The 22130-nt window shown below is 40.9% G+C and overlaps 1 protein-coding gene across 1 annotated transcript in view; it reads right to left on the bottom strand.

The window, feature by feature from the left end:
* Window positions 1-22130, bottom strand: part of ANXA3 (annexin A3) — a 61857-nt gene that overhangs the window by 13559 nt on the left and 26168 nt on the right. Inside the window, exons 4-9 of the mRNA XM_007998989.3 lie at window positions 18416-18510; window positions 15258-15371; window positions 10780-10870; window positions 5205-5284; window positions 1138-1194; window positions 683-776 (exon numbers count right to left, since the gene is read on the bottom strand). Of these exons, the coding sequence (XP_007997180.2) occupies window positions 683-776; window positions 1138-1194; window positions 5205-5284; window positions 10780-10870; window positions 15258-15371; window positions 18416-18510 (531 nt within the window). The remainder of the gene's footprint in view (window positions 1-682; window positions 777-1137; window positions 1195-5204; window positions 5285-10779; window positions 10871-15257; window positions 15372-18415; window positions 18511-22130) is intronic.

Genomic DNA, 22130 nt, shown 5'->3' with positions numbered 1-22130 from the left:
CCTTATGTTTACTCATCGTTCCATCAACTTTAAGCTTGGTCTTGCTGTGTGGCTGTTCTGTAAACTAGCACCTGGAAGCCAGAGTCAGAAGATGTTCACCGTAAATGGAGGTTTAGTTTTCTAGGTGCTGTTGCTTCCAGAACAGCTCTAGGAGGTGCCATGAGCAAGAGGGTGGGTGCCCACAATTCCATGTAATAGCTGGTCTGACAATAAGAGTTGACCATTCTACCATTTACCTTCATATCAGAAATAGCTGAAAGTTAATCAGTAGTGATGTGTCAACAGAGACTCACCTGCAGTGTCTGGCTTTTCTGGAAGTGGCTAACTAGAGAGAACTGTTAGGTGGACTGGAAGCAGTTGGGCTTCTCCATCCCACAGGAACAAGCCTTTCTACTCTCACCCTAGAGGTGGCCTCTTTTCTTCTTCCGGCCACCTCCCTCCCCCATCTATTACCTGGTACTCACTAGGTAATCTACTCAGCCTCTACGGAAAAACAAAAGTGTAGTATCAGGACTTCCTTGAGTTACAATGCAGCTTCCCCATTTTGTTTCCTGAAATGTGAATAAATAAACTGGAACAGACTGCAATTTTAAACCTCATTTTTCTAGATATTTGTATACTAAATGCAAAAACATTTGTAAAACCAACACACAACGCGAAGGATTGTAATGTGAGTTTGTACTTAGTTTTAGTTGAGGAAAGCTCCTTAAACACAGGATCTCAGTGAATTTGTCTTCATCCGTGCCCCATCTGTTCTCACCAGCTTTATAGAGAATCTATTCACAAGAGAATGTTATTAGAGACACAATTATTTTCTTTTTTTGAGAGGTGACATGAGAAGAATGGGAGCTGTATTTTCGAGGTCAGTGCAATCATCTATTATCAAAGTCTCTCACTTTCAGCAGACTAGAAATCAATAATTGGGCTAGCAGGAGCTAAGGAGAATGATAACTACCACTGGGGCAGGCAAAAAGTTAGGGTTGGTATCCTCAAGCCTCAGGCTTCTCTTTCAAACAGGCAAAAAAAAAAAAAAAAAAGGCCCCCCATTGGTCTATTTTTCTCCTTTTTTCACATAAATGCAAAGGCAGCCACATAGCAGTATAGGTAAAGGAAATGTTTTCCCGCTTTGTTACTGACCTGGGCATCTTTTTTGGCCAGATGCTCATCCACTTTCAGACTTTCATCTCTTCTGCCCTAAACAGGGATGACAAAAATAAGGGCCATCCTTTAAAGACAGAAGATGCTAACACACGGTAACTCAACCAGCAAGGGATCTTAGTGGTTTTTCTTCAAGGCAGGACAGGTTGCACAGAAAAATCAGGTACTCCGGGCTCCAGTTCTGTTTCTGCCATTGACTAGTCATGAAATTTTTAGCAAATCACACAATTTTATGGGCCTCAGTTCCCTCCTCTGAAAATTCATATATATATATATGAATCTTATACATACATTCATACATATATTCATATATACATCTATTCATATATACATACATTCATATACATTCACATATACATACATTCATATATATTCATATATACATATTCATATATACATACATTCATATATTCATATATACATATTCATATATTCATATATACATATATTCATATATTCATATATACATATATTCATATATATTCATATATACATATATTCATATATATTCATATATATATATATATATATATATATATATATATTTAGAGACAGGACCTTGCTCTCTGTCAGCCAGGCTAGGGTGTAGTACTGCAAATGTAGCTCACTGTAACCTTGAACTCCAAGACTCAAGCTATCTTCCCGCTTCAGCCTCCTGGGTAGCTAATTTTAAAATTTTTTTTAGAGATGGGAATCTCGCTATGTTGCCCAGGTTGGTCTCAAACTCCTGGCCTCAAGCTGTCCCCCCACTTCAGCCTCCCAAATCTCTGGGAATACAAGTGTGGGCCACTGTGCCCAACCCAACACAGAGGTCTTATGTGGAAGAAAAGACAAGGTACAAACTGGGAGAACATATTTGTAACATGTATCCGATAAAGAACTTGTATCCAAAATACATAAAGAACTCTTAAAACTCAATATGAAAATAACAACCCAATTTAAAAATGGTTGAAAGATCTCAATAGGCATCTCACCAAAGACGACACAGAGGTGGCACATGAAAAGACTCTCGACATTGTATGTCATTAGAGAATTACAAATCAAAACAATCAGATGCCACTACACAACCTGTTAGAAGGGCTCAAATCCAAAACACTGACAACACCAAATACTGGTGAGAATGTGGAGCAACAGGAATTCTCATTCACTGCTGATATGAAGGCAAAATGGTACAGACACCTTGGAAGACAGTTCTGCAGTTTTTTTTTATAAAGTTAAATATCTCTTACTATATGATCAAGCAATTGCACCCCTCGGTACTTAACCAAAGGAATTGAAAACATGTCCACACAAAAACCTCCACATGAATGTTTACAGAAGTTTTATTTACAATTGCCAAAACTTGGAAGCAACCAAGATGCCTTTCAGCAGGTGAAATAAATATTCTATACATGGAATATTACTCAGTACTAAAAAGAAATGAACTATCAAGCCATGAAAAGACATAGAGGATCCTTAAAGGCATATAGCCAAGTGAAGGAAGCCAGCCTGAAATGGCTACATACTATATGATTCCAACTATAGGACATTCTAGAGAGGGCAAAACTATAGAGACAGTAAGATCAGTAGTTGGTGGGGAGGAAGGTATGAACCGGCAGAGCACAGAGGATTTTTAGGACAGTGAAACTACTCTATCATACTGTAATGGTAGACACATGACATTATACATTTATTAAAATCCATAGAACTACATGACAGAAAGAGTGAACCCTAATGTAAACTACAAACTTCAGTTAATAATAATGTATCAATATTCATTCATCAACTGTAACAAATACACATACTAATGCAAGAGTGAGACCTTCTATCTCTCTCTCTCTAAACAAAACAAAACAAAAAAATTAGCCAAGGTGGTGGTGTGCACCTGTGGTCCCAGCTACTCAGGAGGCTGAAGTGGGAGGACTGCTTGGGCCCAGCAGGTCAAGACTATAGTGAGCTGAGATCACACCATGGTTCTCCAGCCTGGGCAACAGAGCGAGATCCTGTCTCAAAATAATAATAATAATAATAATAATAATAACGGAAAGGAGAGAGTAGAAGAGGGGCATATCGGAGTTCTTTGTACTTTCTGCTCAATTTCTCCATAAATCTGAAGCTGCTCTAAAAAGTAAAGTTTATTAAAAAAAAAAACAAAAAAAAAAACAAAAAAAAAAACCCTCAAAGGCCAGGCGCAGTGGCTCATGCCTGTAATCCCAGCACTTTGGGAGGCTGAAGCGGGTGGATTGATTGAGGTCAGGAGTTTGAGACATCCTGGCCAACATGGTGAAACCCTGTCTCTACTAAAATACAAAAATTAGCCAGGTGTGGTGGCATGCGCCTGTAATCCCAGCTACCGGGGAAGCTGAGGCAGGAGATTTGCTTGAACCTGGGAGGCAGAGGTTGCAGTGAGCCGAGATCGTGCCACTGCACTCCAGTCTGGATGACAGAGTGAGGCTCTGTCTCAAAAAAGAGAAAAAAAAAAAGTCCTCAAAAGTCCCCAAACCAACTGTAATATTAAAGGTTCTATGGTTTAAGTGATGTTTGTGTGCGTGTGGGTGCGCAGTGTGTGTGTGTTCACGTACAAATACTTAAGCACATTATAGAAAGACAGGAGACAGAAACAAAACATGGGATTACCTGAATTATTTGGCAAATTACAGGCGAATGAAACATTTAGCTACAATTGTTTAAAATGAATTTGTTCGTATTTTCAAACATTAGGTCCTTGCATGACTGTCTGATTTTTGCCTGGTTTCTTTTCTGTGCTGCTGATACTCTGCTGCTGTTTGCTTTCTTCTGGTTCTCTTTCACTGTACACTCTGCTCCAATGATATAAATGCTGATTATCATTGGTCTTAATATAATACTAACAAACCACCACCACCCTGTGTTGATCACTAAGTACTTCACAGGCTCTCTCTTTCTGTTAATCTTCATAACACCCTATGAGTACTTGGCATTATTAGTATTTTAGTTTTACAGATATGAAAATGAATGCTTTAAGACTTAAAGAACTTGTCCAAATACACAAAGCTAGTAGGCAGCATGAGATTCCAGCCCTGTTTGATTCTAGAACCCTGTGCTAGAGCCCTGCTCTATACTGCCCCCTGTGGGTGGGTGTGTTCATGTCCATACACAAACAGATGTGCACTTATGAATATATACCTCTGAGAGCATATGTTTGCAGCAATGCTTCATAAGTTTGGTGTTGTGGGTTCAACCTTCATAAGGTTTTCACATTCAAAGTAATTGAAACCATAATTTAGATAAATCGCTTCCTAATGGCATAATGTCTCACTTTGACAGGTGCTGTTTCAACCATGAGGCTGAGACCATTGTTGGGATTTTCTCACACTTTAGGTGCTATGTAAATCAGCTGAAAGAAAATTGGTGAGATATGGTTTAAATCACTTTCTCTCTTACACATAGCTATGAATATATCTCCTCTTTGACCTTACCATCTTTATGATAAAAGTCATGAGCCTTCTACAAAGAGAAAGCAAGGTGTGGCCTCATTAGGTCACATAGTGATTAATAGTTTGGCAGCTTTTCCAAGGTGGCAAGGCTGAAGTTGCAGCAAGCACTTTCTTTTTTTAATCCTGAGACTGATACTCATTTGTTAGTTTAATTCCCATCTCTAAAGACAATTCTTCTGTATCATGCTTCCTATTTAATTTAGAAGCTAACAAAAAAAACATTTATTCTTTGGACTCCAGAAGAAAATAAACCTATTCTTTAAAATGGAGACACTTATAATGGAAATAAATATTGTATGTCAGATGATGTATCAGAATGTCTTCTAATGTCAAAATTGTGAAACCTGACCAAAACACCTCCACTTACTGACTCAAATAAGTTTTCTTTGTTGTTACATCATTATGCATGCTTTTATGATCTTGGTTAAACATTACATTGCTTGGTGGCAATGAAAATGTAAAATGAACAAACCATCTCATAAGGAAAATTGTGAACTAATTGTCTCAGTTTGGTTATTTTTAAACTCCCTAAAAATTATTATTGAACATGCAGATTACTGGGGAGTTAAAAAATAAAAAATAAAACCTTACATCTGCCAAAGTCAACAGAGCTTTCCGGAAGTCACCAGATGTTTCCGAACTAATGTCATCTCCAAGACTCTTCTTGTATACTGAAACCAAACCAGAATGAAATTAAGCCTTGACAAACTGAAAAATATGATTATAAAACAGAGAAAAGTTTAAATGCCAACACTAGCAAAGAATGGGTATGTGATCCGATAAATCTTGCCCTTTTATTTAGTTTCTTCATGCTCTTCTGTTGTGAGATGGTACATTCTTCTTGTAACTCTTACTGCACTGTGTTGTGGTAAATGCAAAAGAATAGAAAGAGTTGTCATTCTGGAGCAAATCATAGTTTATTTCATCTGACAATGGCACTAAGGGATGCATAGTGGAAAAGCTGGGCTGGATGAGCTACTAATTTGCCTTTCAATTTCCATTCTGACCATCTTCCATACTAAGAGAACCCTAACCTTAAGCAAGATACAATGTACACAGCTTAAAAACTATATTCTCACCTTTCCTCTTAGCTAGTGCAGTTCTACAACTTAGTTCTTCACAATGAAATGAAGGCAGACAAATGTGACTTTGCTGGGAAATCTCCTTAAAGGGATGGGGCCATGTTCATCTTAGTCCTTCCTCCATTTGACTGCCTGACATGTGAACTGATATCTGCATCTTGGGCAGCCATCTTGGACTGTGAAGATAAGGACCATTTCCTAGTGATGGCATAAAAGTAATCAAGAAGAAGCCTGAGTTCCTAAAAGCTTTTAGTAGCTGTCATACTAGTCCTAGAATTGCCAATGTCCAGACTTCTACATATGATAAAAATAAACTTCTACCTTTTGTAAGCCACTGTAATTTTTCTGTTTTATTGAATCTAACCCTAATCATAATGAATATAACTAAACTATATTTTTTAGTATCTCCCAAAAGTAAGAAAGCTACCTCAAAACATGCCATTTCCCTTTACAAATGCCAATTGTGTGTTCATATATTTCAGTACTGACTAGATACAGCCCCTTTTGCATGGCCTGTGATGTGCGGTGCCCATCAGTCTTAAATCTCTGTCTGCCCCATCCATGGGGTGGTGATTCTCTTGGAGCCACTATACACCTGGTTGTAGGTGACACCATGTGGCTATTTGAACTCTGTCTGCATCATTCTCAAGAACTCTATAAATTATACATATTAGCCATGAGAATTCTCATCTATTTAAACCAATGAAAGACAATTATAGAAAGTGATATGAAATTATCCAATAGCAAGAACTGCATTGAGATGGAAACTTCTTCAGCATGATTTAAGTCTCCTTTTTATGAAATCTGTAATTTTTCAAAGCAATCCATATAAGCAAAATTCACCAAAAATGTGTGTTATTTTTCTAAATAATAATATTTAGTAGGCATCATAAAACCTAATGGTTGTGATATTGTTACATCTATCCTTCATTCTGGTTAGATAAAAACTTTAAATTTGAAAATGTCAAGTAAAAGAATGAAGCTGCCAGTTGTTAGAACTTGGGGAAGTATTTTATAATTTTGGAATTATTTAGATGAGACTCTATAAGTCATTTCACACAGCCTCTCCCTTTACATATTTTATGGGAAATTAGACTAAAATATTATTTCAATCTAAGTTGACAACTACTTTATGCATTTTGAGGCACAGTAGAGTATAAAATTAAATAGAGTATTTTAACAGTACAGGTGTCTGGACGAGAACTTTGAGTTCCTGATACCTGTTTCAGTGTTCCCTCACACACCATTGACTTTAGAATACTGAAAAAAGTTAAGAATTTAGATCTCTATTTATTTAGACCCTATTGTGCCACTGTACTGGATAAGCTATATAAGACGTCTGGTCCCTTTATGAGGGCCAACTTGATTGTGACTTCCTGAACCCATTGTATCTTCTGTCTTAGAGAATGAGTGACACAGAAAAGGAGACAAAGACAAAAGAATAATAAAGAACTGAAAGACTCCTAGAAATAATGAAGAAAGCAGTAGCCAAGAATAACCAAAAACTATGCACAAATATTTATAAGCCTTGGGTAGACAAACACCATGTGGTAAGGGAGGGGATGTTACTTGCTGGTGTCAAGAACATGAGAAGCAAAAAGGAAGAGGAACAGTTACTGTCATGGAAAACATTAGCACGGGAAGCCATGGATGCCTGCGGCCGAGAGACTGACAACATAACTGGGTCCCTCGGGTAGTGCTGTGACTTGAATCTCTGTAAAACTTGGTTATGCATGATTGAGACAGTTTCCTTCTTGATCTTCTTGTGTATCATTAATCTCTAGTAACCAAGGTAACCTTGATGCAGTTGTATCCCTTGTAGCCTCAGAGAGCATTACTCACATAGAAATTGAGGCTCTGGTCACTTTGTGCTATTATCATTCGTCATATCTGCACAACACTATCCTGAACGCTAAAAGTTTCACTTGGCTCTTAAGACCTTAACCTCAATTTTGAGGACACTCATTTAATAAATATTTGCACTTATCTCCCCCACTGTTCTTAGAACTGAGGATACAGTAGTGAACAACACAGACAAAAATCTTCATTCTTATAAAGCTTACATCCTGGAAGTGTTTGTACCTAAATGCTGGGCTCCAGGGATCTGTCACAGGGCAGGTTCACTAGGGGAGCAGCGACTCTTCTAAGAAACACCAGAAAATACCAAGCCAACTTGGGATACAGTGCCTGGCTCTGATGATGGGTTTTGTAAAATATGTAAACCTTGTTGAACTGAAATATTTTAAACACCTACAACATACCCTTTGTGCATTAATGATTAAGCAGTTCTCTTGTCTACTTCTTTCTGTTCCCACCCGCTTTTAGGTTCCACCAGTAGTGGGGAGTAGAGGGGGACTGGAAGGCAGGAGGTGGAAAGAAGTGCAAGATATTTGATGGCTATTCATATCAGTGTCAAACCCTGACAGCAGCAACTGGCTCTAGGTTCCTAGAACAAGTCACTTTCATCCCCCATGGAGGTACCAGCTCCAGCCAGATGGAGCCCTCTTTTCAGAGGTCTGAACTCCTGCTCCTTAAGCCTCTGCTCTGAGCCCCTGAGGTACCAACATCAGCCAGGTATATCCCTCTTCTAACTTCCAGTTTCTGACAAACTCAACCTCTTTCCTCTGTTGTCTCAGGTCTGGGGGATTATACTCTGCATGAATCCCTTTGTTCCCTTATTTCCTTTTTTAGTCCTCTGAAAGGTGTTTAGAAATTCTTTTTTTTTTTTTTTTCCAAGACAGTGTCTCACTCTGTCACCCAGGTTGGAGTGCAGTGGCATGATCAAGGCTTATTGGGGCCTCAATCTCTTAGACTCAAGTGATCCTCCCACTTCAGCCTCCTGAAAAGCTGGGACTGTAGGCATGCACCACCACACCTGGCTAATTTTTGGTATTTTTTGTAGAGACGGGGTTTTGTCATGTTGCCTGGGCTGGTCTTAAACTCCTTGGCTCACACGATCTGCCCATCTCAGTCTCCCAAAATGCTAGGATTATAGGCATGAGCCACTGTGCTCAGCTTAAGCAATTGTTTTGAGACGGAGTCTCACTCTGTTACCCAGGCTGTAGTGCAGTGGTGCGATCTCGGCTCACTGTAACCACTGTCTCCTGGGTTCAAGCAATTCTCCTGCCTCAGCTCTCTGAGTAGCTGGGACTACAGGTGCGTGCCACCACGCCCATTTAATTTTTTTTGTATGTTTTAGTAGAGACGGGATTTCACCATATTGGCCAGACTGGTCTTAAACTCCTGACTTTGTGATCCGCCAGCCTCAGCCTCTTAAAGTGCTGGGATTACAGGCATAAGCCACCGCGCCAGACCCTTTAAGCAATTCTTTTGTTTATTATTTTTTTATTTTTGAGACAGAGTCTTGCTCTGTCACCCAGGCTGGAGTGCAGTAGTGCAATCTTGGCTTACTGCAACCTCCGCTTCCAGGGCTCACGCCATTCTCCTGCCTCAGCCTCTGGAGTAGCTGGGACTACAGGCGCCCGCCACCATGCCCAGCTAATTTCTTTTTGTATTTTTAGTAGAGACGGGGTTTCACTGTGTTAGCCAGGATGGTCTCGATCTCCTGACCTCATGATCCGCCTGCCTTGGCCTCCCAAAGTGCTAGAATTACAGGCTTGAGCCACCGCGCCTGGCCAGCAATTCTTTATATTACATTTTATCTGTCAAAATACCTAGTGCTGTTTCTGTTTTTCTGATTAGAACCCAATTAGCACATCAATAACAAAATAGTTACCTGTCATTGAAGTATTTGCCTTCTAACAAGAATTTCCCAAAGCAACCTCTTTAACACCCACCTGAGGACCAATATGTACTCCTTCTTTGGACCTCTCCCACTGCAAAAGCTCCTATGACACAACTGACCTCCGTGAGACACAAACAGAGAAACTGTAGCTTCCTTAAAGTATGTGGAGAGGGTTCTATGGGGCCGCTGAATAGTAAAGAATTGGGCTGGTCTTATTCCTGATTCCTGGGAGGTAAACTGTAAATCCTTTGGATTTCCCAAGTCATAGGTGTGTCTTTATTACTCATGGTTGGTCTCTTGGACTGCAGCTCAGCTACGCTAACAAGATGACTTAGAATAAGTGCTGGTCACATTAGAAAGATCAACCATACGATTAAAAGGTTGAGGCTTTGAGCCACAATATTAGCCTGATGTTTGGGGACTGTAGGGTGACTGGAGATTGAGTTCAATCACATGAACAATGGTTCAACCAATCATGCTTATATAATGAAACCCCAATAAAAACTAAGGCTACCAATAATCAAGTGAGCTTGCGGGTTGTGTCAGGAGAGTGGAAGCTTCCACTGGACCCTTCCCAATATCTCCCTATGCAGTCTCTGCATTTGATTGGCCCTGATTTGTTTCCTTTATGATAATACCGCATTTGTCAATATAGCACTTTCTTGAGTTCTGTGTCATTCTGGTGTGCTATTGAACCTGAGAGTAGTGAGAACCCTGAATTTGTAGCCAGTCGGTTAAAAGCATGTGTAGCCTGAAAACACCTGAGCTTGTGGGCTGGTGTCTGAGGTGAAGGTAGTCTTGTGGGGACTGTGACCTTAACCTGTGAAGTCACACTAACCCTGGGTAGTTAGAGTCAGAATTGCATTGCAGAGACTTTCTAATTTTACACAGCCAGCAGACTATTAGGTCTTTTAACTAATTCTATTGAATCCTCATGCTCAACACATCCTCTAAATTAATCTAATTTCCCACACCAAAAATCGTGGATCTAATCTGAGTGATTTTTAACACCTCGTAATAAAATATGATCTGAGTCTCTTCCATTGATGAAAATGGTTAATTCAATTAATGAGAGATTGCTGAGAGCAAAATCCACTGCAGCTACAATATTATAAACATAAAGCATTAATGCTATTGTTATGTAGCAGTATCTAGCTCAGATCATATTCCAATTTTTCCTGGAAACCCATAGTCTTCAGCTGATTTTAGAATGTATTCTCCTTTCTATAAGTCTTGTCCTCTCAAAATGCCTCATGAAGAGATTGGGAGGATTCTGGGAAAAGCAACATTGGCTGGAATATGTGTGAACAGTGGTGAAGGTAAGCAGAAAATAAGATACCTGTATAATAGGCTTGAGAGATCTCCTTCATTTGCCTGCTTGTCCTGGTAGTTAAGATTTCAGTCAAGGCATCTTCATTTGTTCCAGCACCCTAAAAAGGAAAAGAAAATCTAATTTTTAGAACACTTAAATAACTTAATCTCATGCCTTTTGGTCTTAATATCTTGTTTTATATAGATGATATGACACTTTTGAGTAAATCAATACAAGGTTCTCTATTGCTCTAAAGCAGTTTTCTATTTTTCCATATATTTTAGTATTAACATAAATCATCTGGAATAAAGTGACATCAAATTTTTCACTCTAGTGTAAAAATCAATTGAATAATTCTAGAAATATATAGTATAAAAGAAAAAGCCTGTGTCATTCAAGATCAGAAGTGAGAGTCTAACAGGATTAACCCTAGCAACGTTCAAACATGCCACTATGTTTAGAAAAGGCTCTACAATACTTTTGAATGAGTTCATCCTTGCATCACTGTACTGGGTCTATCAGCATGTATCATCCTTTTCATACAGGAGCTTTTCAAATCCTCAGTAATGTGCATCATGGGCCCAGCTGGCATGGGGACTAATTACCCGTCAGCCCTGTTTATATCAAGGTCAATGAATCACACTGTGACTCCAAGAAAAGTCATGTACACTAAGACTTGATCGAATAAGGCCAGTGCAGCATATGAACAGAGACTGAATTCTGTCTCTCTGTAGCAGAGATCCCTAGTTTCCCACAGTATCTCTTTTGTCTTTCTTGCTTAGTAATAGAACCCCCAGCTTGTAACTTGGTACACAGCTACCCAAATAAAGGCTATGTTTCTCAGCTTCCTTTACAGTGAAATATGTCCACATAACTAAACTCTGACCAATGGGATATAGGCAGAAGTACCATATGCATGCTCAGGGAGTATCCTTAGAGTGAGAGAGTGAACCCTTCTTTGTCCTTTACTCTTTTGAGTTGACTGGAATGAAGACATAACGACTGAGTCATGAGCTGCCATCTTTAACCAGGAAGTGAAAACCATGGGTTAAAGATGGCAGACCCTCAAGATAGTAGGAGCCTGAATCTCTGATAATGGTGGTGCCATCACAGCCTGCTCAGCGCTACTTACTCTGGATTTCTTTTATGTAAAAGAGAAACTGTTCTAATACTTATTGGTGAATCTAATCCTTACAATTACACCTGCTAAACCCTCCCCATTGGGTAGCCATAGAAAAACAATGTTCAGACTTCACTTCAAGAGAATCAGCTGCAAAGAATGCAGTTGGCTAACAGCCTCCAACTGCCACACCTTTAGATCTACCAGAGTTCACACTGAGGTCATGCCCTCTCCAGGTGGCTGTCAGTCAATGACTATAAACAGCAGGGGTACTGGACTTGCGCCCAACACAGAACTCCTCCAAAGGGCAGTCTTTGCTCAGGGGCTCCCCAACAGCCTGCCAAGGCTTTCTCAGAGCTTCACCATGCACTGAGGCTCTTCCTAATCTCAGCCTACTTCCTCTCCTCTCTCTCACAGGTGTCAGGCCTACACTGCAGTCTGAAGGTTCACCCCACCTACCCTGCTCTTCTCCTCTTTATCCTTCACAGGCGTTTCTCACAATAAATCTCTTGTACATCAAATTCCATCTTGCCATCTGCTTCTCAGATGCCCATATGTCCTCCATGGAAAAGAAGATAACTCCATTGCCTGATGACAAGGCAGAATATGGCTTATGCCTCAGATATAGGCTCCCTTCTTTTTCCTCCTTCCTACTAATTAATATGTTGAGCACTCACTTCATTTCAGAAGTTGCTCTAGGAACAGAAGATATAGGCCAAGACCAATGAGGTTCCCTGCCATGGTGGAGGTTTGCCTTTTAGTTAGATGAAAAAAGGTAATAAACAAATGGATTTTAAAAACAGACAAGGCCAGGTGCCGTGGCTTACACCTGTAATCCCAGTACTTTGAGAGGCCCAGGTGGGAGGATTGCTTGAGCTCAGGAGTTTGAGACCAGCCTGAGCAACATAGCAAGACTCTGTCTCTACAAAAAATTTTTTTTAATCAGCCAGGTGTGGCAGTGTGTGCCTGTAGTCCCAGCTGCTCAGGAGGCTGAAGTTGGAGGATTGCTTGCCCAGGAGGTTGAGGCTGCAGTGAGCCATAATTGCACCACTGTACTAGAGCCTGAGCAATGAAGCGAGACCTTGTCTCAAAAACAAATAAATAGACAAGATACTTTTAGGCAGTAATAAGTGCAGGTAAGAAAATATATTTGAGTGAATTAATGGAAAATGTCTGGAGGAAAAGCATTCCAGATGGAAGAAACATCACGTATAAATGTCTCAAAACAAGAATAAGCTTATGATGTTCAAGGAGCAGAGAAAAGGTCAGTGTAGCTACAGCATTAATGGGTGAGCAGGAGGGGGTATGACGGTCAGTTTTATGCACCAGCTTGGCCAGGCTATAATGCCACTTACTCAATCAAACACTAATCTATGTGTTGCCGTGAAGGTATTTTGTAGCAGTTTATTATTGATTCACTTTAAGTAAGGGAGATTACCTTTCTCGGCAGACCTGATCCAATCAGTTGAAAGGGCTTAAGACCAGAGGTGAGGCTCCTGTTTAGAAGATTCTTTCTGTGGACAGCTTCAGCTTGTGCCCAAGAGTTCCAGCCTGCCTTTCCTGACAGCCTGCCCTACAGATTTTGAACTTGCCTAACCAATCCCATAATCATGTAACCAATTCTTCTTCTTCTTCCTTTTTTTTTTGAGACAGGGTCCCATGCTGGAGTGCAGTGGCACAGTCGTGGCTCATTGCAGCCTAGACCTGCTGGGCTTAAGTGACTCTCCCACCTCAGCCTCCCAAACAGCTGGGACTACAGGCATGAGCCACCATGCCTGGCTAATTTTCTTCTTCTTCTTCTTCTTTTTTTTTTATTATACTTTAAGTTCTAGGGTACATGTGCACAACGTGCAGGTTTGTTACATATGTATACATGTGCCATGTTGGTGCGCTGCACCCATTAACTCGTCATTTACATTAGGTATATCTCCTAATGCAATCCCTCCCCCCACCCCCTCCCCACAACAGGCCCTGATGTGTGATGTTCCCCTTCCCGAGTCCAAGTGATCTCATTGTTCAATTCCCACCTATGAGTGAGAACATGCGGTGTTTGGTTTTCTGTTCTTGCGATAGTTTGCTGAGAATGATGGTTTCCAGCTGCATCCATGTCCCTACGAAGGACACTTAAGACCTGGGCTTAAGTGATTCTCCCACCTCAGCCTCCCAAATAGCTGGGACTACAGGCATGAGCCACCACGCCTGGCTAATTTTTAAAAATTTTTTGTAGAGACAAGTTCTCACTATGTTGCTCAGTCTGAGGCTGGTTTTGAACTCCTGAGCTCGAGCAATCCTCCCACCATGGCCTCCAATTCTTTCCAGTAAATTTTTGTTGTTGTTTTGAGACAGGGTCTCACTGTCACCGAGACTGAAGTGCAGTGGCACAATCTTAGCTCACTGCAGCCTCGATCTTCTGGGCTCAGGTGATCCTCCCACCATAGCCTCCCAAGTAGCTGGGACTACAGGAATGCACTACTATGCACAGCTAATTTTTTTTTATTTTTTGTAGAGACAGGGTTTCTCCAAGTTGCCCAGGCTGATCTCAAACTCTTGAGCTCAAGCAATCTACCTACCTTGGCTTCTCAAAGTATTGGGATTACAGGCACGAGTCATAGCACCTGGCCTTACAATAAATCTTTTAATGTCTATGTCCTGCCTATTGGTTCTGCTTCTCTGAGGGAACCCTCACTGATATAAATAGAATTTTAAAAAGTCACTGAGTTAGACAGGACCTGCACTATTGGGTAATGAAGGTCATGATAAGCAGCTTGGATTTTAAGTGTTCAAAGCCATTGGAAATTTATGCAGGTAAATAACATAATCTGATTTTTAAAATAAATTAATAAAAATAATTTTGGCTATTCTGTGTAGAATGAATTTGAGGTGGGCAAAAATGGAGGCAAAGGGACTAGTTAGAAGCCTATTGATACCGACCAGTCAAGAGATGATGGTGGTCAGACTAGAACGGTAGCAATGGATTTTGAGAGAAGTGCACACATTTACAGTGGATTTCGAAGTAAAACTAATGAACTTGCTGACAGATTTGGGCGTGTGGAAGGGTAAGAGAAAACAAGGGCTCAAGGATAATGCTAGGTTTTTAGCTTCAGTGTTGGAGTTTATGACAGTGCCATTTACTTCCAATGATGACAAACTAGAGAACTTGACTCTTCATGTCAAACAAAGGATATGACAAAATTCTTCCAGCCCAGGAACATTTGGGCTTAAGGTTCTACAACTGTTCCCTATTTCAGAGTCATTCTACCACTGGGAGAGTACAGACCAAAATGGCATCCAAGTCCACCCATCACAAGTGTGCACTGCCAGAAAGTCACTATTTTTGATGACTCGGTCAAACCCTGGGCAGAAATGGCTTGTGGGGGGCTCATACCTTCATGGATTTCTTTAGCTGCTTTGCATCAAAGACTGCTGGTGGAGTCACTAGGGCCACCATGAGATGCTCAAAATGGCCAGAGAGATCACCCTTCAAGTCATCTTTCAGCTCCTAAAATAAAAAAACCAAGGAGAAAAATGTGAAATACTTTTCCTCTCTCTTCCTCTAAAGTCACCTAGTGAAAGATGAACATATGTATCAAAATCAGGCAAAACATGTCCATCCACAGGGAATAAACAGAAGTGTTGAAAATATTTCTATGAATATTAATCTGCATTTTCTAATTACTCCCAAATTGTTCTGTTTTGTAGAGGTTTTTTGAAGGAGAGTCAAATGGGAGGACTTCATGAGTGCCACAGTTAGGAACTGTATTCAAATGCATTTCCTAGGTCCCCCGTGCTTTCAATGCTTAGGCTGGGGTGAGGGAAGAGGAAGAGGAACCCTTATAAATTCACACCCAGCTTCACTGGGAGGTGCTCTATTCCTGGGTGTCTTGCCTCTCAGTAACTCCCAAAGAGCTCCAAGAGGAAGGGGAAGGGAGGACAGTGGCTGGCCATGTGTCTCTGGTGAGAACGTGGAACTAGGTGGCATCAGAAGCAATTTTCTGGCAACAAGTAAAGAAAAAAAAACCCTAAGTATGGCAATATGTTAGACTTATTTTTTTTTGACAAACAATAATTGTACTTATTCATAAAGTACATAGTGATGTTTCAATACATATAATGTATGGTAATCAGATCAGGGTAATTGCATACCCATCATCTCAAACATTTAACTTTTTTTTGTTTTAGGACTATTCAGTATCCTCCTTGTAGCTATTTGAAACTACATTATTGTTAACTGAGTCATCCTACAGGGCTAGGGAACACTAGAACTCAGCCTCTTACAGGCATTACCTATTGATATCGTTTTGAGTACTGTTTTCACACGTAAGTATAGTCCATCTCCCCTGCCTAAAGGGGGGTAACAGGGTTTCTACTTTCAATATTCAATGGCATAATACTGAATAATGTTTGTTCCTGCTCCTGATAATTTTCAGCTCTGAAATAGAGGCTGGTAGCCTCTGAGCCTGCTGCAACGCCGTGGGCACAGACCGACACTACCACACTCCTGGGGGGTGCAGCAGCAGCACGTTCCTGCTGAAACAAATGGGATGGCGTTCAGTGTTCCCAGCTCTGCTTTAATTGCCACAGTGTTTTTTTCCTCTCTAAATGGTAAATTTCACTACTATCTGTCCTCAATCCAAGTCACGGCAGCCGAATCTTACTTCACAGATCTCATCCTATTCCACTGTGAGAAACGGTTGTTCCCTTCCACCTCCATCTTTCTTCCATATTTTGGAAATACTGAAAGGCCAATAGATCACTCACCTTCTCTTTATGTGAAAGTGTTGTCTTGCCCAGAAGCCAGGCAATTCATTCAATTCAACAAATGTTTTCTGGGCACCTGCTCTGTGCTAGGCCTTTAAAGGTAAGTTAGACAAAGTCCTTATCCTAAAACATTCTGCCCTCATGGGAAACACAGAACTATTCAAAGGTAAAATTTCAATATTATATGTTAAGTATCTGATAAAGGGAGCTCAGAGAAGGGTGTCTTAATGGAGCCTGGGGGCCTGGAGAACACTTTCAGGAGGTAATTCCTGAGCTGCCTGTGGAAGGTCACTAGACCCTCTCAACAGTCTCCGTTTGTACCTTTTCCCTCCACAGTTCATTATCTACAGCAGCCAAAATAATCCTCTAAAAATAAAAACTGCATTATATTATTCCTCTGCTTACAAACCTCCAGTGGTTCCCTGTAGCCCTTAGAATAAATTCTAAACTCTACCAAGACCCTTAGCAGGTTCTCACCCTCCTTCCAGCCTCATCTCTTTCTTCTGCCCCCTTCACTTTCTACGTACCTGCCATATTGGAATTCTTTATTTCTCACATATTCCCTGCTTCTTTTTGCATCAGGGCTTTTGTATTTGCTGTACCTTAAATACTATGTCCTGATCAAGCAGAGCAGAACCCCTAGTATTGTTTAGGCTCAGTGGGGAGTAAGGTAACAACCCCTCACTGACATTCTTTCATCACCCTATCTGCAGGAGCCAGTCACCAGTCACTGTCTATCATATAAACCATTTTAATTCTTTCATATCACTCATCATATCTGAATTATTTTTATTTACTTGTTTATTATATTCTAATAGAATGTTAGCTCCATGAAAGAAGGCAGGATCTGCTTTCTATACCAGTCTATATCCAATGTCTAAGATATCTCCTAACACAGATTAGTACTCAAAAATAGGCGTTGGACAAAGAAACTGTATAGCAAAGACCAAGTCTTACTTTTTGCCCTTTTTTTTTTTTGAGACAGAGTCTTGCTCTGTTGCTGGGCTGGATCAATCTTGGCTCGCTGAAGCCTCCATCTCCCGGGTTCAAGCAATTCTCCTGCCTCAGCCCTCAGCCTCCCAAGTAGCTGGGATTGCAGGCATGTGCCATCACACCAGGCTAATTTCTGCATTTTTAGTAGAAATGAGGTTTTACCATGTTGGTCAGGCTGGTCTCAAACTCCTATCTCAGGTGATCCACCTGCCTGGGCCTCCCAAAGTTACTTGTTCTTATACAGTTAGTTTCTGCTAATTACTAAATTTTCATTTGCTGAATGAATTAAACCTATAATTACATAAGTATTTTAAAACTGAAAGAGAAATAAAAGGTTGTCTAAGACAGAATTAGTCAGATAGTTGGCCTGGTAATTCTTTGTTGTGGAGGGCTGCCTTGAGCATTCTCGGATGCTTGTAGCATCCCTGACCTATGCCTACTACACGCTAGAAGTACCCCCCACCATCCTGTTTGTGATCATCAGAACATCTCCATTCATCCCAAATGTCCCCTGGGGAGCAAAATCACTCCTGGTTTAGAACCCACTGGGCTAAGGCAAACCACATCCTACAAGTGAAGAAACTGAGGCCCAGAAAGACCAAGTAACATGCCCAAAGTCAGTCAGCCAGTTCAAGGCAAAACCACAATTCAGATTCCAGGCTCCTGACTGGATGCACAGGGCATCTTCTGTTACACTCAGCCTGAAACAGAAAACTGTAGGCATAACCATGTGGCGGCGACCATGGTACGTTAACGATCTCTTTACTGCCTGTCATGTGAACATGACCTTACCTTTCCATATGCTGCCTGATATTCCTTAACAATCAGCTGCCGCTGTGCATTTGACCTCTCAGTCAGAATGCTGATGAGCATTTTCTCATCGGTGCCTAAAGGAAACAAAAGTTATTTTACTCAATATTGATGCTCAATATCTGTCTTGACCTAAAGCAAAATGATCAATGGCCTGAGACAAATGCAGAGAGTAAGGCATTTTAATTCCCAGCTTCTTACCTGGTTGGGATCGTTATTTATTTATTTGTTTTGTTTGCCTGAGTTTTGGAAAAGAAAGTTATCTTTATTTGGATAGTTTTGGGGGAAGGAAACAATCATTGTCTAAATACTCCTTTCTGTACATCAGACAAAAGAACGTACTACTTTTGAATTTGACATTTTTACCTTTATGAGGTTTGGTTACTGTCTTATTGCCTTTTATTTCTCTCCCATAGTTGATATCAAAATATTTCTTCCCTGGAAAACAGGAACTAACCCTTAATGAGAATCTGCCCTGCATGAAACGCCCTTTTACTCATTGCCATAGTTAATATTCACAGGGGCCCGCTGTACTAAAGATGAAGACATGAACTTATCTTCCTTGCCAAAGTCACACAACTTCTGAGTGGTCCAGCAAGAAGTTGAACCCAAATCTCTGACCACAAAACATATATTTCTATCTCTGGTCCACATCTCTCTCATGCATTTCTTCCACATCCCTCCCTCCCTCCCTCCCTCCCTCCCTCCCTTTCTTCCTTCTTTCCTTCCTCCTTCCTCCCTCCCTCCTTCCCTCCCTCCCTCCCTCCCCCTTCTTTCCTCCCTTCCTTCCTTCCTCCCTTCCTCCCTTCCTCCCTTTCTCCATCTCTCTCTCTCCCCACCACCCTCTCTCTCTCATTGCCCAGGCTGCAATGCAATGGCACCATCTCGGCTCACTGCAACCATCACCTGCCGGGTTCAAGCGATTCTCCTGCCTCAGCCTCCCAAGTAACTGGGATTACAGGCATGTGCAATCATGCCTAGCTAATTTTTTTTTTATTCTGTAGAGATGGGGTTTCACCACATTGAACAGACTGGTCTTGAACTCCTGACCTCAGATGATCCACCCACCTCAGCCTCCCAAAGTGCTGGGATTTCAGGGGTAAGCCACCGTGCCTGGCCTCTCTCATGAATTTCAAACCCATATACAAAATGAATTGTTTGTAAGTGAAAGGTAACATCAGGCCAGAGCTGATGCTGGCCTGCCTGAGAATGACCTCGAGGTCACTCTTATCTTGGTGACTACAGTAGTAAGATAAACGTGGAAAGTTGTGTCTTATTAATTTCCCAGCCCACGATGATACTTGGTTTGGGGAGCTGTGAATTGGCTTGCAGGCCTAGAGCACGCATGACTAGAGAGGTATAAAAGAGCACCCGGAACTCAATGCTCAACTTCCTTGTGTCAAGGCGACCCTCACAGACCTCATCTACACACTTCCAAGGCAGTGGTACATAACTTACATCAATGATGACGCAAAAGCTTCTGTGTACTTGGTTAGCTGCTGGGCCTCCCAGTGAAAGATGCTGCCTTTCTTTGGTTTTATATTCTTATACATAGTGAAGTAAATACTGAATCAGATTAAAGTGTGTTTGTGCTCTGTGGGTCTGAGTACCAATGTGGACCCGTCACGTGTGTACCATACCCAGCATCCGTGTCAGTACACTACCAGCCACCTCAACTGCACAAGTATCTGAAACTCAGCATGTTCTGGGTGGACTTTATTGTATTTCCTCTCTGACTTGTCTGTCTTTCTATGTTCCCTCATCCACAACTATGGATATAGTCATCCAGGCAAAAATCCTGGGAATCAGCTCAGATTCCTTTCTTTATCTTATTCTCTATATTATAGCAATTATCTGCATCTCTTACATTTGTCGTCTCCTCTGCATGCCCTCTGCCACTGTGTCCTTATCATATTTTACCTGGATAACCTAAATCGCCTCCTAATGTGACCCCCGTATAATTATTCCTGTACACTACTGTCTAAGTAAATGTTTAAAAATACAATCTGAGGCCGGGCGCGGTGGCTCAAGCCTGTAATCCCAGCACTTTGGGAGGCCGAGACGGGCGGATCACGAGGTCAGGAGATCAAGACCATCCTGGCTAACACGGTGAAACCCCGTCTCTACTAAAAAATACAAAAAAACTAGCCGGGTGAGGTGGCGGGCGCCTGTAGTCCCAGCTACTTGGGAGGCTGAGGCAGGAGAATGGCGTGAACCCGGGAGGCGGAGCTTGCAGTGAGCCGGGATCGTGCCACTGCACTCCAGCCTGGGTGACAGAGCGAGACTCCGTCTCAAAAAAAAAAAAATAAATAAATAAATAAAATAAATAAAATAAAAAAAAATAAAAAAATAAAAATAAAAATACAATCTGATCATGTTATCCCCTTGGCTAACATTCAAATGGCTCTTTTCAATCTTCAGGATGAAGTTTAAGCCCCTTAGCTCGTATATCAGCTCATTATGATCTCTCCTGCCTTATGTCTTTGTTCTCATTTTCTACCCCCTCTCTGCATCTCTATAACCTATGCAACTGGACTACAAATATACCAAACTACCTGCAGTTATTTGTAGTTTGTATGCCTGGCGGTTTCTCATCTCTTATTTTTAAACATGCTCAAGATCAAAAACTAAGCCAAGATGCCTCCGGTTCAGAGACTGGGTCTGACCTAGCCCTAATGCAAACGCCATTATGATACCTGATTCTGAACTCAGAATGTATCAGAAGTGGTGCTCATAAACAATAACCTCCTTCTTAAAGAAGGCCTGTAAGCCAAAGTGCAAATTCATGAAGAAACATAATGTTTAAAAAGAGGCGACAGAATTTAAAGACTATTAACCTCATGAAACAGTCTACTCAACACTAGATATAAATAGGGCAATCAGGCTGGGTGCAGTGGCTCACATCTATAATCCCAGGACTTTGGGAGGACAAGGCAGAAGGATTGCTTGAGCCAAGGAGTCCAAGACTAGCCTGGGCAACATAGCAAGACCTTGTCACTACAAAAAATTTAAAAATTAGGCACACATTGTGATGAGCACCTGTAGTCCTAGCAACACCAGAGGCTGAGGCCATAGGATCCCTTGAGCCCAGGAGTTTGAGGCTGTAGTGGGCTATGATCATATCACTGCACTTGAGCCTAGGTGACAGAGCAAGCCCTTCTCCCTTTAAAAAAAAAAAAAAAAACGGCAATCAAGAGATAAATGAAGAAATAACTTACATTGAAAAATGGAAAAAAAACCCTTAAACAGGCAGAAATAACATAATATTATATTGATATAAAGTTCTAATATAGTATATTTATGAAATTTGACAAGCCACTTTTAAAATTCATAGAGGAGGGCAAAGAGCCAAGAAAAACGTTGCCCAGTAGATATTTAGTGTCATTATAAAACCCTAATAATCGTGACAGTGGGAGAGGCATAGATAAATGAAGCATAACAGAGAAGAGAAAAATAGGGAAGCATAAAACAGACGTGACATTACATACAAATCAGTGTGAAAAGGATGAGCTCTTCAATACATTGTTCTGGGACAAATAAATGTCCACATGAAACAGAACAAAATGAGACACCTTTAAATACCATCCATGAACATTAATTTCATGTAGATTAAAGATGATAATATGAAAAATAAAATTTCAAAACTTTGAAAAAAGAGTAGGAGAATATCTTTATGACTTCATTATAGAAAAGACTC

This window comes from Chlorocebus sabaeus, chromosome 7 (genome assembly GCF_047675955.1).
Source record: "Chlorocebus sabaeus isolate Y175 chromosome 7, mChlSab1.0.hap1, whole genome shotgun sequence".
Taxonomy (NCBI): domain Eukaryota; kingdom Metazoa; phylum Chordata; class Mammalia; order Primates; family Cercopithecidae; genus Chlorocebus; species Chlorocebus sabaeus.
The sequence above is the reverse complement of the archived record's forward strand: the minus strand, read 5'-3'. Positions and strand labels throughout refer to the sequence as shown.